General features: G+C 40.7%; 7 protein-coding genes across 7 annotated transcripts; 1 reads left to right on the top strand and 6 right to left on the bottom strand.

The window, feature by feature from the left end:
- Positions 1 to 91: 91 nt before the first annotated feature.
- On the bottom strand, positions 92 to 2,422 carry C5L36_0A10530 (uncharacterized protein; the record flags this gene model as incomplete). Its single annotated transcript, XM_029464085.1, has 1 exon — positions 92 to 2,422. The coding sequence occupies one exon, from the start codon at positions 2,420 to 2,422 to the stop codon at positions 92 to 94; it is 2,331 nt and encodes a 776-aa protein (XP_029319945.1).
- A 43-nt stretch (positions 2,423 to 2,465) lies between these two features.
- Positions 2,466 to 2,819, bottom strand: C5L36_0A10520 (uncharacterized protein; the record flags this gene model as incomplete). The annotated part of the gene is made up of 1 exon (XM_029464084.1): positions 2,466 to 2,819. The coding sequence occupies one exon, from the start codon at positions 2,817 to 2,819 to the stop codon at positions 2,466 to 2,468; it is 354 nt and encodes a 117-aa protein (XP_029319944.1).
- A 697-nt stretch (positions 2,820 to 3,516) lies between these two features.
- Positions 3,517 to 4,764, bottom strand: C5L36_0A10510 (uncharacterized protein; the record flags this gene model as incomplete). Its single annotated transcript, XM_029464083.1, has 1 exon — positions 3,517 to 4,764. One exon carries the CDS (start codon positions 4,762 to 4,764, stop codon positions 3,517 to 3,519), a length of 1,248 nt encoding a protein of 415 aa, XP_029319943.1.
- A 106-nt stretch (positions 4,765 to 4,870) lies between these two features.
- C5L36_0A10500 (uncharacterized protein) lies at positions 4,871 to 7,903 on the bottom strand (the record flags this gene model as incomplete). Its single annotated transcript, XM_029464082.1, has 1 exon — positions 4,871 to 7,903. One exon carries the CDS (start codon positions 7,901 to 7,903, stop codon positions 4,871 to 4,873), a length of 3,033 nt encoding a protein of 1,010 aa, XP_029319942.1.
- A 253-nt stretch (positions 7,904 to 8,156) lies between these two features.
- On the bottom strand, positions 8,157 to 9,143 carry C5L36_0A10490 (uncharacterized protein; the record flags this gene model as incomplete). The annotated part of the gene is made up of 1 exon (XM_029464081.1): positions 8,157 to 9,143. One exon carries the CDS (start codon positions 9,141 to 9,143, stop codon positions 8,157 to 8,159), a length of 987 nt encoding a protein of 328 aa, XP_029319941.1.
- A 996-nt stretch (positions 9,144 to 10,139) lies between these two features.
- Positions 10,140 to 11,849, top strand: C5L36_0A10480 (uncharacterized protein; the record flags this gene model as incomplete). The annotated part of the gene is made up of 1 exon (XM_029464080.1): positions 10,140 to 11,849. The coding sequence occupies one exon, from the start codon at positions 10,140 to 10,142 to the stop codon at positions 11,847 to 11,849; it is 1,710 nt and encodes a 569-aa protein (XP_029319940.1).
- A 107-nt stretch (positions 11,850 to 11,956) lies between these two features.
- On the bottom strand, positions 11,957 to 12,901 carry C5L36_0A10470 (uncharacterized protein; the record flags this gene model as incomplete). The annotated part of the gene is made up of 1 exon (XM_029464079.1): positions 11,957 to 12,901. The coding sequence occupies one exon, from the start codon at positions 12,899 to 12,901 to the stop codon at positions 11,957 to 11,959; it is 945 nt and encodes a 314-aa protein (XP_029319939.1).
- Between the last annotated feature and the right edge of the window lie 1,479 nt (positions 12,902 to 14,380).

The raw sequence follows: 14,380 nt of genomic DNA, 5'->3' as shown, positions 1-14,380 counted from the left end.
TTGACTTTTGGTTATGAAATTACCACATTTAGTATATAAATGAGAGAGATGCGATGTATATATAATTAGGTGTTTATAAGCTATGTGAAGTCTATTCTTCCTCAGAAACTTCCTCCTCGTCTGATATATCATTTAGAGCTTCATCTAACATTTCATCTAAATCGTCGGTTCCTGGTAAGGAAGAAGACTGTGTAGTAACAGAAGTAGGAACACTTATACCAGTATTTTTGGATTTCGTTGGCCTCTTATTTGGAGCAGTTGACCTTGGCTCTACTGGTGGTCTTTTCCGAGCTTTCACTGGTGTTTCGGATTTCCTGCTGGCATTTACAGGCATGCTCCGCTTTTCTTGAACTTCCTCCCTAAAACGCTGCTGTCCATTTTGTCCATTCTTTTCGTCTTTCTGTCTCTCCAATTCTTTTTCTCTTTTCAGTTTCAATGGATCATCTTCTATGATTAAGTTAAAATCACTGTTTCCCTGTGTATCATTATCTTGAGAAAGAACAAAACCTACTGTATCTGCGTCTTCCCAATCTGAAAAATCTAGTTGGTAATCATCATCATCCACATTCTTCTCGTTGTCACTTTTATTTATGTTAGTCACAATTTCAGGCTCTTTTTTAACAGGTCCACCCCTATTGTAGTGACTGCTACTGCTATCTTCTTTGCTTTGGTCGTTGTGAGCAGCCGCATTGTTGACATTAGTCTCATATTTAATGGTATTATCTTTATTAGTTTTGTCTACATTTTTATCATCTATAGTGTTATTTCCCTCACTGGTATTATCTGTATTGGTATTATTTGTCTCGGTAATTTTTTTATGAACATCAATTTTCTTAACAGGATTAGTAGTAGTCTTATTATCGTATCCCTCAGTACCATTAACGATATTAGTGTCATGGAGGCTACTCCGCTCGCTGGCTTGATTGGGTTTCACAGATTTAGAGAAATTGATAGTTTTATCTTCTTCTTCGGAAACGAGATCTTCAAACTGTTGAGCCATTTCTGATTCTAGCTCTTCAGCCAGCAATTCAATCTCTTCGTCACTCAATATAGCAGAATCGTTCTTTCCGCTCTTGGTTTCTGGTGGTCGATCATTCAATTCCGGAGAGAGATTCAGTACAAAAGCTGTCTGATCGGGTCTTGCCTCTTTAATTTCCCTATGTGGAATTATGTTAGTTGCAGCTTTGACACTACGAACCTTCTCGTGTGCATATTCACGTTTCCTTTCTGGTGGTGCCAAATGTGGAGTACTTGACGGTCTAATTTTAATTCTGTCTCTATTGATCCCAACAGCACGTTCAGCTTTTCTTAGTAGTGAGCTTTTGGCGGATTTTTTGGTCCCTAGTCCACCATTGGTGCTGGCACTCCTACTTGTTTTCATTACTGGCGAACGTACAGGCGATGTGTTTCTAGAGGTGCTTACACTTGAGCTCCTTGCTGTCTTCAAAGACGTTGCATTCGGAGATGCAGACGATGTTGTAGCTTGATTTGTTGTGTTTAAGCTTTTACCGTCGTTAGCACCTACAGGCGAAACTGCCCTCGAAGAAGTATTCGAATCTGCTGGAGGTAACGAAGGAGTCGTAGACTTTCTTATGGGAGAGATGGAGCTAAGAACCTTACTAACAGGTTTTAGTGTAGGTGAAAGATTGGGACTTCTCAAGGTTTGGTGTTTTTTTTTCTGTGTTGGCTGTGATTTTAGAAACGATGAAAGTATACTGTTCACATAGGAATCGGATGTGGAATTCACATTCGTTGAAGCAGTACTACCTAGTATTTTCACCTTTTGTTGAACTGCAGTCGTATCTCTAGATTTATTCATTTTAATAAACCCATTGAATGCCTCCATCTTGAACGATTTGCTAACTTCGTCAAAACTCATGAGATATTCAGACATTGAACTGCCGGAGCTACTATTATCAAGAGCATGGGCCAAGTTGGAATTGATCTTACCCTGAAAATAGATGTGATTGTCACTACTGCTGTTTGTGGATACTGCACGTACATTCTCCTTTGACTCCGATATTAGATAACATGGAATTTCATCACCTGTAGTTGCATCCGTATAAAATAATGAAGGATACGAGTCATCGATGTTTTCTGGTTTGAATCCTGATTTGATCCCAAAGACTTCATTCCTCTGTGAAGCAAACAGTCCTGACAGATCAATATCGTATTCACCATCGGGGACAACAGATGACATGGCCTGTCTCTTGGTGGAAAAACAACCAAGCGTGGAGGTTGGAAAAGAAAGGAGTGTCCAAAGTAGAGATAATTTATATAAAGCCGCGTGGCTTCTCAGTGTCTTATTTGATGTCCAACATCGGTGGATTGTCTGCCACAATACAACCACTGATTCTACGGTATCCATTTCTCTCCCTTTCTCTCTCTCTTTCTCTCTCTCTCTTTGTGTATGTATATACATATATTTATATGTATATGTATATATATATAAAATATATAACCATCTAGTTACGTAGAGCACGTAGTCGTTCGTTGAGATCGTCATGGACCGCATTCCCACTCTCTGCTTCCTTTGGAGGTGCCTGCACCGGAGTGGGTCCCATCTTTTGCTGGAGTTCAACACCTGCCTCGTCCGCAAGCTGCTCCACAAGCAAATCGACGGCAGAGCCCTGTGCTTGTCCCTCAGATACAGCCATGTCCCGAGCCGCTGATTCGTAGTAGCCGGTGGCTGTTTCGAGATCTTCAAAGTGGCTCTCAAAGGAATCCATCACTTTTGTTATCTCCTCGAGATTCATGCTTTCCATGGCCCTGTCCATTCCACGAACAACAACGGCCATGTTCTTGGACACCCCCTTCATCGCCACGGCGGTCTGGATTCTCGAGGCAACGGCATCAATACGTGAAGATAACCGAAGCAAGTTCAACCTCTCTTGTGCCTTACGGACAGCATTTTCCGCATAAATATGGGCAATATCGGCATTCCCCTGAAGCAATGCTTTCTTCGCCCTCTTCTTTTCAGCAGTTTCCTCCTTAGCTGCTCGTGCCGCTTGGCGGCTGAGCTGTTTAGAAGTAAATTTGAGTTGAAATAGTGAGTCTGTAAATTAGAAACCTATGTTAGTCGTCCATTGCAAACAGTTAAGTATGTAGCCAAAGGGGGGAAGGAAATCGTAGTACGTACTTTCTAGACCAGACATGATGGATGTTTGCCTGCAAAAGTTAAAACCAGACTCAAAACCAACATGAATCCCTGAGGTTTCATGTTTTCTGCTTCAACACTTTTCCCGCCAGGCACATTCCAGAAAAAAAGAGAGCGAAGTTCGCGTAATTTTGCCAAACTACATAGATACACCGGAGAAGTTTAAGTTAAAATGAGACTGATTGGCATGGATTTAACGATAGAGGTGGATCGTATAGTGTTGGTTGGGATCGATCTAAAATAAAACATAAATATACGAGGACAGGCGAATAAATAAATAAATAAATAAGTAAATAAATAAATGAATGAATAAACAAACAGCATGGATATTTTTACAATTGTAATTATATACAGAACTACTATTTCTTCTTGAGGCTCTCGATTCGTTTTACTTCATCGTCAAAATTGGCCACGTTCTTGTAAATAGCCTTCCCATCTACTATCCGAAGAACACCTAAGTTGTCGCCTGTGTGTGCTTTGGGTGTCCGTAATTCCTGTTCCCTAGTAACAGCATCCTCCAACGTCCTGATGGCATCACTTTCAAAAGATGGCATTACAAACTGGTCGCTACCACTCCCGGTACTTATCAATACGGTTCTAGGGCCTTTGACAACAACATAATCGCCATTCCCGAAAACATAGTTTCTGGCCTTCTCTGCGCCGGCTTTTAATGACACTCCGGTGAGCTTTAGTAATTCCCATGCAGAGTTGATTAGTTTATCAACGTATTCGTTTCTCGTAATTGTCATCTCCTTTGCTGGAGCATTCGCTTTGTCATTGGACTCTCCACTTTTATGGAATAACCCATCAACAGAATCCCATTTCTCGGATTTTAGACTGCCATTTCTTAGCTCATTCAACTCTCCCACAGTTATGGCAAGCATGCTATCCCTGGCAATTCTGATTTCCTCGTCAATCCCAAGGGTAACATTGAAAACGTTCCCATTACCAACAATCCCGGCAATACCACGGCCATTCAACCATGTGAATCCCCGATTCTTAAACCCATATTGAAGATCCTTAGGCAATGTTCGGACTCTCACATTAAGAGAATTACCCGCATAACACTGCAATGCATTGGGTTGGAAAACAACCCAGTCGTATGAACCATCAAGTGACAAACTGACAAAACTCTTAACACCCTTGCTGAATCTCCCTCTACTGATGTCACTATACGCACTCACTAACAAATGGATCGGTACAGTACCAATTAACCTCTGGAAGCTCGAGATCCTACCACTGGATATTAGGGAACGCACAGGTTCTGTTATTTCCCATTTGCTTTGGAGAAGCTTCTCACTGCCATGTTTGGAAAATGAGTACACGCTGATAACAGAGCCCTTTTTGACGTGAACAGGGACTGAAGGTGGAACACTCACCGATAAAGACGAGGCCGGTGTACCCACCGTCTTAAAGACGGGATGGTCAAGGCCATCAATCTCTTCTCTTTTCAATAGGGCCGGAGCTGCAGCAACACTTTTTTCAGCATGCTCCAAAGAGGTCAGATGGGCAATGTTTGTGGTGGCCGGTTGTTGGATCGTAATTGTCCGCACAAGTGATATACCTAGCAGATTACCTTTGGTGTATCTTCCTTGCATGCACAGCATCTTCAATTGAGCACAAGATTTTGTATTTGCTTATATATCTTCAAATTACACTTACAGTTCCTATACCTAGAGATAGTTGCTAACAGTGTGTAGTGAAGATCTCTTATTATACACTGTTTCCACGTTCGCGGTCTCTGCACATGTTGAGAAACTCTTGCCATGTATAAACTGGACGACCTTCAGAGATACTCTCCACTGTGGAGAGATCCTGTTTTTCGGGCACAACGAGTACTGTAGCGTCGTCGAGGTTTGAAACAACAGTACCTCCACATATCTCAAGCTCCACTTGAGCTATTTGCAGTTGGAAACTTGTAATTTCTGAGAATCCCTGAAATTTAACCCTCTCATTGTAGAAAGTGTATCCCAATTGATCAATGTAGTTTGCTGCTAATGGTTGTTCAACCAAAACACCATCCTCTATTTTCTGCTGAGCAAGTTGAAATAACCCAATATCATAGTCCACACTATAATTGATACCCAATTTGTTGATGTTTCTCTCGCATATCTCCCTTACAGCATTACTAACAATAAAACAATGTGATGGATCAAATCTAACGAGACGTTTAGATCGAATGCTATCAAGACACCATTTGAATTTGAAAATTTCGTAGTCGTTGCTGTAAATGACGGCGTTCGATGTCTTTCGCTCACAAATGACTAGTAACTTATCCCCTTGATAACGGTGTGGATTACTTATCAACTTACCGCCATGCGACTCGAGTATCCCATTGACCTCACTCATATCCACCCATTTCCCGTTAATTAAACAGTCACTTATTACACAGAAAGTTATGCCTTGAAATAGATCGTCTATCTGGGCTATTGTCCTAATAATATTTCGATTGATATCTCTTAACTCGATGGCTTTCTTTGTATCTGCTTTGCGCCTCAGCTTTGGTTTACGATCTGCATTGTAGTTTAGCTTTCTCTTTCGAATCGTATCAACTCTCTCTTGGTATGCGCCAACAGTGTCACATTCATAGTACATTTTGTCATATCGGACTGACATGAAATATGGGTGTCCTAAAGTCGAACTCAACACAAATTTCCTTTGGACGTCTTCACTAAAATTCAAACTGGATGACTTCACGGTAATCACTACACTGTCTTGAGGATTGATCCATTGTAACGGTTTCATTTTCCCAAATTTGACGTTTTGTTCTTCAATCTCTGCCATCGAATACTTCGAGTACGGTTTCCAGCATCCACTGGTTTTCTCGCTAATATAATCTCTTGCTTCTCTGGTGATTCCGTAAACAAGCAAAGTGAAACTCACAAAGGTCTTATAATATTCAGAATCGGAATCATCATCCCCGCCATACAACGCACAAATATAATTACCCTTACCTTCCATCCCAATTATCAATACATCTAGATCCTCAACAAAGTTTTCAATGTGATGAGGCTTGATTTTAAGCCAATATGGGGAGTTGGTGCCGACAAAATACAAAGAATCCCATTTCTTCATCACTAACCCTTCACCGTTTCTAGCTCTAACGTTATCTAAGGCTATCTGTAGATCTTCTACATTATACCCAACGTTGTAGTTATGAAGTTCGAAGAATTTACACTCTTCGAATCCAAAGTTTTGAAGGGAAACTTGCAGCTTATTTTTTCTTTCCCTTAATGTTGTTAACTGTAAACTTTCATTGTTTAGGTAAAGGATATCAAAACATAAAAACTTATTGTACAGTTTGGCTTTTCTTAAATCCACTCCCTTTCTTAGTTCTTCCATATTGCATTCTCCACATTTTTTAACACTTGAAAACCCAAGTAAATTTTGCTTCTCTTCGTCGAATGTAACCATTTCGCCATCTAAAATCATATTCTGAATTCCCTCAAAGAACTCATTCTTCATATACTTTGTAATTGTGCCGCTTGGATCACCAACATATGAGCCATACCAAGTTTGCCTGATCATGTTCCTACTATAAAACACCATGTGAATAAACGAAGCATTGTTTGAGTCCCTCCACAAATGAATGCAAGAGCGTTCGCCGTCAAGTTTATCCTCAACACAAAACCCTTGTGGTTCATTATCAGTAGGTGAAGCCTCTGATAATTTGTTGGCAACCCTAGACAAATCCTTACCCTCAACACATCGCATTATTTTAAACGGCGTCCCCACTTGAATGGGTATAACCAACCTATGGCTCACACTAGTTGAGAAAGAACGTCTTTCATTTGACTCCATGAATTTCCTGATGGAATGCCAACCCGTTAAATTCTTCATTTTCAAAAAATCTATACTGTAGACTGCATCCCACAAACTAGACCTTGCGTTAAAAATAGCAGATGGGAACCCTCGTAGTGTGGTGTCACACAATCCATCAAGAATACTCGATTCTTTAACTGACTGTTGCCTGAAACAGCAACGTAGAATAAGCTCTACAGATCTATTTGCATCGTCAGCTTCTTCTTCAGGAACAAATTCTGGGGTTTTAGCAATCCTTGGATTGAAGATCGCCAACATGTCAAATAGTTTTTCAATTTGGGGGAAAACATCTTTGGTTTTAGTAGTCCCCTTATGTTTCCTCTGTAAACTGTCCAAGACAACGCTGCTATTCTTCAATGTGACTTGACCATTGAGTAACTCCTTCAATCTCAACACTCTCTTAAAATCTTCCCCGGCAGAAAGCATCATCTCCAGGTGATACAAATTCAACACATTTATAATTTGTTTGAAAAATAAAGATGTTGGACTTTCACTTATTTTCCCAACGACAATTGCATCGATGGCTTCACTGATGACTCCACCCTTGACCTTCTCCCTGTGGGTATACAGTTTTAAGTAACGGACCATAGAAATCTTTGTTAGCAAAGGGCCTCTTGCATATTTCGCCAACAATAGTTGCAACAACCAATACTTGTCTAAAGTGGAGCAGCAGAGATTGAAGACATGGGCGATGTTTGACTGGTCCAGTTTCCACGTGCCATCCCTGTACGATGGGTATAGCGATGCCGAGATTGTTGAAATCGAGAGGGACTCGTCTGATAGCGGGTATAAGAAAGCGTATTTGATATCCTGTCGATGAGACAACACTTGTTGGGGTGGAGGTACCGGTTCCAAATGAACCCATGCAAACGGGGCAGAGTTTTCGGAAGACGTTAGAGACAATACATTCTCTATAAGCGACATATCCCTTATGTAGGGGTGTATATCGGGAGACAAGGTTAGAATAGGAAGAATCAAGGGTCCAAGATATGATGAAAAAACCTCGGTTGGTCAAAGAAGAGATGGGTTAGAGGGCGGTAGGTAAATGAATAAGAAAAAACAGCGTATCCAATATTTATCAGGAAATTGCACCCTCTATGGTAGATGCAAGGCCCACAACTAGGTAGTCAATGTGGTTGAAGAATTGATACATATAGACAGATTGATAGGTATAGAGCTATAGAAAGGCGGATATTATTTTTTCCGAATAGGGGATGAGGTGGGCATTAGCGTTAAGAACGGACTTGAAGTCCGGTACTTTATCAGCAAAGTGGTGCATGCAGTAGATGTAACTTGCTATTTGGTAGTCAATAATTGACGGAGTCTGTGAAGATTCTAGCCAATAGTCCTGGGAATCTAAGGTTTCACCGATTAATTTCAATACTTCTTTTGCATTAAGTTTAATTTTGGCGCATTCTGAGTGAAATGCTAGTTCAGCAGCAGAGGAGGACCAAGTTGCAGATAAGTATGTGACAATATTTGGATTTCTCAAGTGGAAGTTATTGCGTTTCAGCAAAAGAGCCCTAACACCTGCTGCCAATATCGTGACCAAAGGTTTGAAGGACTGTAATTTATCCACAAAGTTGTACCTCAGTAGGGAGTAGTAGTTCAGAAGTGTTTTGTCGTCGAGACTAATTATGGACAAGTTGTACAGATCAAAGAGCGATTTGTTCAGATAGTCATGTAACAATTTGTCCGCATCGTTCAAATGAGAGGAGTTCAACGAATTTATGAGAGCGGTATGGTAAACTTTCCTCAAGATCTTCTTGTTGATGGTGTCCCTCGTATCCTCTACAAGTAAGGGTAGCTGGTTATCTGTGGACGCATTTGCAGAGAGTACCACGATAGAGGAGAACCTCTTATTGGCAGCATTGGAAACTGACCCGGAGCTTTCCATGGGCAAAAAGCGGGGAAGTTTTCCTTTCTCTCTTTTCAAGACTGACAATAGAGCCAACAGGGAGAGAGGGTCCACCGTGATTAGGGAGTCCGAGTCTTTGTAAGGGTGGACGTTGTAAACGCCCAGACTGAAGGTTGCCGAGGCCTTCTCTGAGACAAACTGGTCGGCAAGTTTAAACTGTCTCTCTGGATAAACCTCCGAGAGAGTCTCCCCCTGGTGGACAATCACCGGCGACGCATTGTAGAAGTCCTTTAAGGCCGTCAACATTATAGAAAGTGACAGTGACAATACCTTACAAGGGGGTCGTTGGTGACAAGAATTTAGTGTTAGATACCTGTTGTTGTAGATATGTACATTTTACATTTGGTAGTATATAATTTTTCGCTTCTGTCACACGAGCCTACCAAACTACCAATACGTGGCGCATGCGTGTCACGTGATGCAATTGTAAAATATATTTAAAATAAACTGAGGAAGGCAATAGTAGAGAAGAAGGAGAATGGGAGAAGTCCATCCTGAATAATCCGTGCACCGTCTTCTTTCTGTTTTGAAGATGGGGTGGGAAACAAAGAAAAAAAAAATTGGGTTTGGGAGTTTCCAAAAGGGAAACAAGGAAAAGAAGGAAAAAGCAGGTCAAAGTAGGACTAAAATTGAATAAGGGGCAATTCTGGAATGAAAAGTCTCGCTGTTTTTTTTTCTAGCAGATTTTTCCCAAATGGCAGGTCCGTATTTTCTCCGCGCTGTCTGGTCTTATCGGGAAACAACAACAATAAAGAATAAAAAAGGGAGGAAATACTAACTAGGGGAACTGGGCCGGGAGGATAGGGGAATAATGGCAGACCAAAGCTTGAAGAAGGGATCACAGGCATATCAATGCAAGGGGGACGGGGCCGGGTACTGGTGGGAGGCATTGGAACCTGTCCGGCCAGTGGGGGGGAAAAAAATTATGGCTTGTTTTCGTACACAAACGAAAAAATAAACAGTACGAATTTCCCCCCTTTAGCCATACAATCCTTAGAAAGGGGGCGGGACCTGCTTTTGTCACGTTACGTATCTGGAACATACGGTTTCTATGATGGTTTTTGCGATGGTTTCTATACGTTTCTAGAGTGGTGTCTGTTTGTCTTGAGTATCTCTACTGCATCACTACTACTACTACTATTACTATTACTCCTACAAGTGCTGCTACAACTCCGACTACAGTTATCGTTCTGGCCACCACCGAATAACCACTGCACCCCCATCTAGAATCTACCCAAAGAAATGGATACCTCTACCCCACCTCCCAGTTATAGCGTCTCAGAATACCTTCACCAACCGCCGGAGTACACCCCCTCGGTTCGCCATCTCTCCCTTGTATATCTTGTCGACGAAACACACAATGATTACATGCCCTCTCGGGGGAGTCCCCTCCCGTTGCTTTTCGAGATAAACTCAACCCAGATCAATTTCTACAACCTCAAACCTCAATATGCAAGAATCGTGGCATACCTCTTCAACGACCTAAACTCGTCCCTGGTGGATCCAAATTTAAATGTAAAGTCCTCAAAACCTTACTCTAAATTGAACGTACTGGGACACGGTATTGGCTCTTCAACGAACCTCTTCTCTAACTTCTCATGCTCAGATTACGATCTTCAAACTCCTTTATCACTACAATCTCCAAAACCAACTCATTTATCTAGACCTACCTCGAGAAATTCGTCCTTCTCCTCCATTTCCTCCATCTTCTCCTCTAGGACACAGCCAAACTTGCCGTCCTCAGCCTCTCTGGCCTCATCATCGTCATCTACATCTTTCCACGCCCAAAAAGTTCCAAATGAACCCCCGGTCCCCACTAGCTCAATCTCAAAATTCCTTGATAGGTTTAGCTTGAAGAAAATCTCTTCACCTCTAGGTAAATCACCATCTTTTGATGAAATTGTCGATTATTCTAAAGTCTCCTTGTCTGAAAAGGAAAGAAACTCGCAGGATTTGCTACACATCTACAACTTGATCAATTGGAAACCAGATATAAAGGATATCTTGGATTATGAATACACTCCTCAAGATGCCCAACTCTTGAATTTGAAAGAAGGTTTATACAAATCGTTTTCGTTACAGGAACTGTCAAATTTTGGTAACGCCTCAGATTTCCATAATAAACCATTCTCTTTAAGGTTGATTTTCCCCACGAGCCAGTTTGTTTTGGTATCTTACAACGCAAGATTATACACTACCATCTTCTACAAACTGAACATTGCAAGAGAACTAAGTTTAGACATTGACTTGAGGGTCCCTTGTCCAATCGATTTTTGTGTTCCAAGAAGATCCAGAGGATCTAGAAATAACAGAAGAACTCGCCGCCGAATTAGGGCCTCAACTTCAAACTCGTTCTCCTCACTTAGATCATTTGGCTCAAATAATGCAAATGCATGCACTAGTGGAAATTTGGTGAGTCGAATGAGGACAAACTCTTTATTGAATGACGATCTGGATGACGATGATGAATTGGACCTCACATTCATGGCACAACAGGAGCAGGAGCATTCAAATAGAGCCGACGCTACCGTCCAGTATCAAGGTCAAACACAAGATCATGCTCTAAATTCAGGGATACCTCCACATCCCGTGATTCTCGAAGAAGACGAAGTACTGAGTCTATTGAATGACCAAATCCTATCTTTGGAACCAGCGCAAAACGTTGTATCTATAACTTCAGGTGTTTCCTCACATACCCTTTCTTCAACCTCCGTCTTTTCCGCTGCTCAAGTTGAAAGATCATCTACACGGATCACCGAATTTACAGATGCAACAACATTGTCACCTATTTCGTCAAGAAACGAAAGCATAAATATCGACACCGACAATGATGTCAATTACGAAAATACAAAACTCCCCATTGAAACTGATAGCAATGCAGAGTATAGAGAACTTGTGTTTGCTGTTAGGTGTATCAAATCTTGTAAGAATAAAAGCAAAGCTTGGCTGTGATAGTTTCTCGTCCAGTACATTCCTCCCCCATACCTACCTTTACTTTTTTATTTTTTGCTCTCTTGCTTCTCTACCGTCTTGCCTTTTTATTTTTGTATAGTCAATATTTAGTGTGAATTAAAACGTATCCAGTTATCCATCAACGTATTCCTATCCACACCCAACGCTTCCAACTTAGAAACTACAAGGTCAATGGTTTTCCCGTGGCTCTCACCCATCGTATCAACGCCAAGGTCAGTTTCCACAAGGAGTTTCTCTCTGGTGCAAAAGACAATCTCCCTGATATTGCTCCTCCCGAGATTCACATAATCACTGAGTCCAAACCAAATATCCACATTTTTCAACTTCAGCAGCATCTTCGCCATTTCTACACTCCCGCTATACGAATGCATCACGATCCGGGGTATCTTATTGGCAAAATTCAGTGGCTTCAGGACATCGTATAGTATCCCATGCGCATTCACACAGTGTATCGAAACACTCTTCACACCAACTTCCGCCACAATATCAAGAATCGCCAGTAAAACTCTCAGCTGGTGTTCCATGGAAACTTTGTAGTTTGACAGACCTGCAATGTCGCCAGTTTCCGTGTTCCCTAAAAAGCCACACCTAGGAACCCGAGCACTTTTATCAATTCCTATCTCACCTACATTCACAAAACTACATCCAAGCAATGTCGCTTTGAACCTCTTCAAAGTTGCATGTATTGGTATAGGATCGGGCAGAAAACGTGTGAATTCTGTTATCGGGTGATCGTACTTCCAATTCTTGGAATATTTTTCAAGAACCTTATGGTAGTGGTCCTCCTTTGAAATGTCCGCCTCAAATGTATATAAATGCGTGAACCATGGATGGATTCCAACATTTGCCATTACGTTTGGATTCATGTCAACTAATGTTGTTACTAGTGGCTCATCGATATGATTGGTCATCATTAGATTAATCGGCCATTCTTGATTCATTAAGTGTGGAACCACCTCTTTTGTAAAAACTTCCTCAGTAATTCTGGGGGAAAAGTGGCAGTGTGAATCGTATCTGTCAATTGGAGACATTTATATATGCAAATAGTTCTTATAGATTGATCCTGTATGCGCTTGGAATTCAAATCAACTTTGCAGAATCCATCATTTTGCTCGTGCCTGAGTATGTCTTCTCACCTCCCGCTCTTTATTTACATTCTTTGATTCACACAATCCCTGGCATTTTTTTTGTACTCTAGAAAACTTTATGGAAGCTCCAGACTAGAACAGTGGGATTTCTTTCCTACATCTTCTGTTCCATTATATTGGTAGTAATAAGCCTGGTACTATTACATAAGTCTTTGACCCTTCTGTCAACCAGTCTGCTACATTGTGACGCCCCGTATTTTATGGGTTTTCAATATAGCTCTTGGTTTGCAGTAAGGGAAACGAAACATTGTATTACGTTCGGCATTCATTATCCCTACAACAATACACGTTTTAAAATCTTGCCTTGTTAACTCGTAGAATATGGGTAGAACAAATAAGTATTTTTTCATTAATAAATTATGGCCTTGCATTCTTACCTCTCAAAAGAAACTTCTTGTTAGACTCCTACATACTCCAATCACTAAACGAAAAAAAAAGTCATGTAGTCAGTGACCTCTCAAATAAATAGATTGAGATTTCATCAGCTATGTCGATGGTGCAAAGAAATTAAATAAATGAAAGAGAAATACATATTGATGCTTGAAGTTCAATAAGAGTGACTTGTCGATCCTAAAGGTGACATGCCCTCCTACCTAAAACATTTTTCAGCCTCTTTGAATTTCTTTTAATCAAATCACACTATTTTTTGTATGTACATATAGACACATTTGAAACGCATAGGGATTAAATACTTCTTTATTGATGAATCCATAATTTTATATCCCTGATTTCTTTTGCTTCTTCGTAGAACTGTGAATAGCTAATTTGCTTTGATTCTTCTTGGGTTATTTGAAAGCTTGCTGCACATACATCCTTCGAACTGTTTTTCACGTGGCCTAATCAGGTTCAGCTTATTCATTTGAACTATCAAGCTGCAATCACATACTTTAAAAACTAGTGAAAGAAAAATTGATGGGTTACTTGTTCCTGTAATTTCTGTTTAAACTTTTCAAGTTTCACCTTGCACTTATTACATCGTACTACTCATTTGTGCCACAGTTAAGAATCTACTACGGTGCAGGTAATATTTGTGACTATATTATTGAGTGTTCCCATGTCTGTTATACTGTCATATCGATTTTAGTTATATCTGGAAAAACCAACCCACAGAGCTGAAAAGTGTACATCATGGTATGATGGACATCTTTTGCAGACCACTCAACATTTCATTCATCAAAGCACTAGCCTATACGTATTGAGAATTAAAAGACACATAGTGGCCGTGTTGGAAATAACAGGAAACATGTATACTGTGGTGTTTCGTGAGCAGCTCTTGGACGATGGTTACCCCATGCATAGAAAACAAAACATCGTTCTATATAAACTTCCAGTTGCAATTGAAAACTTTTGACTTAATTACAG

Source organism: Pichia kudriavzevii, chromosome 1, assembly GCF_003054445.1.
Source record: "Pichia kudriavzevii chromosome 1, complete sequence".
Classification (NCBI taxonomy): Eukaryota; Fungi; Ascomycota; class Pichiomycetes; order Pichiales; family Pichiaceae; genus Pichia; species Pichia kudriavzevii.
The sequence above is the reverse complement of the archived record's forward strand: the minus strand, read 5'-3'. Positions and strand labels throughout refer to the sequence as shown.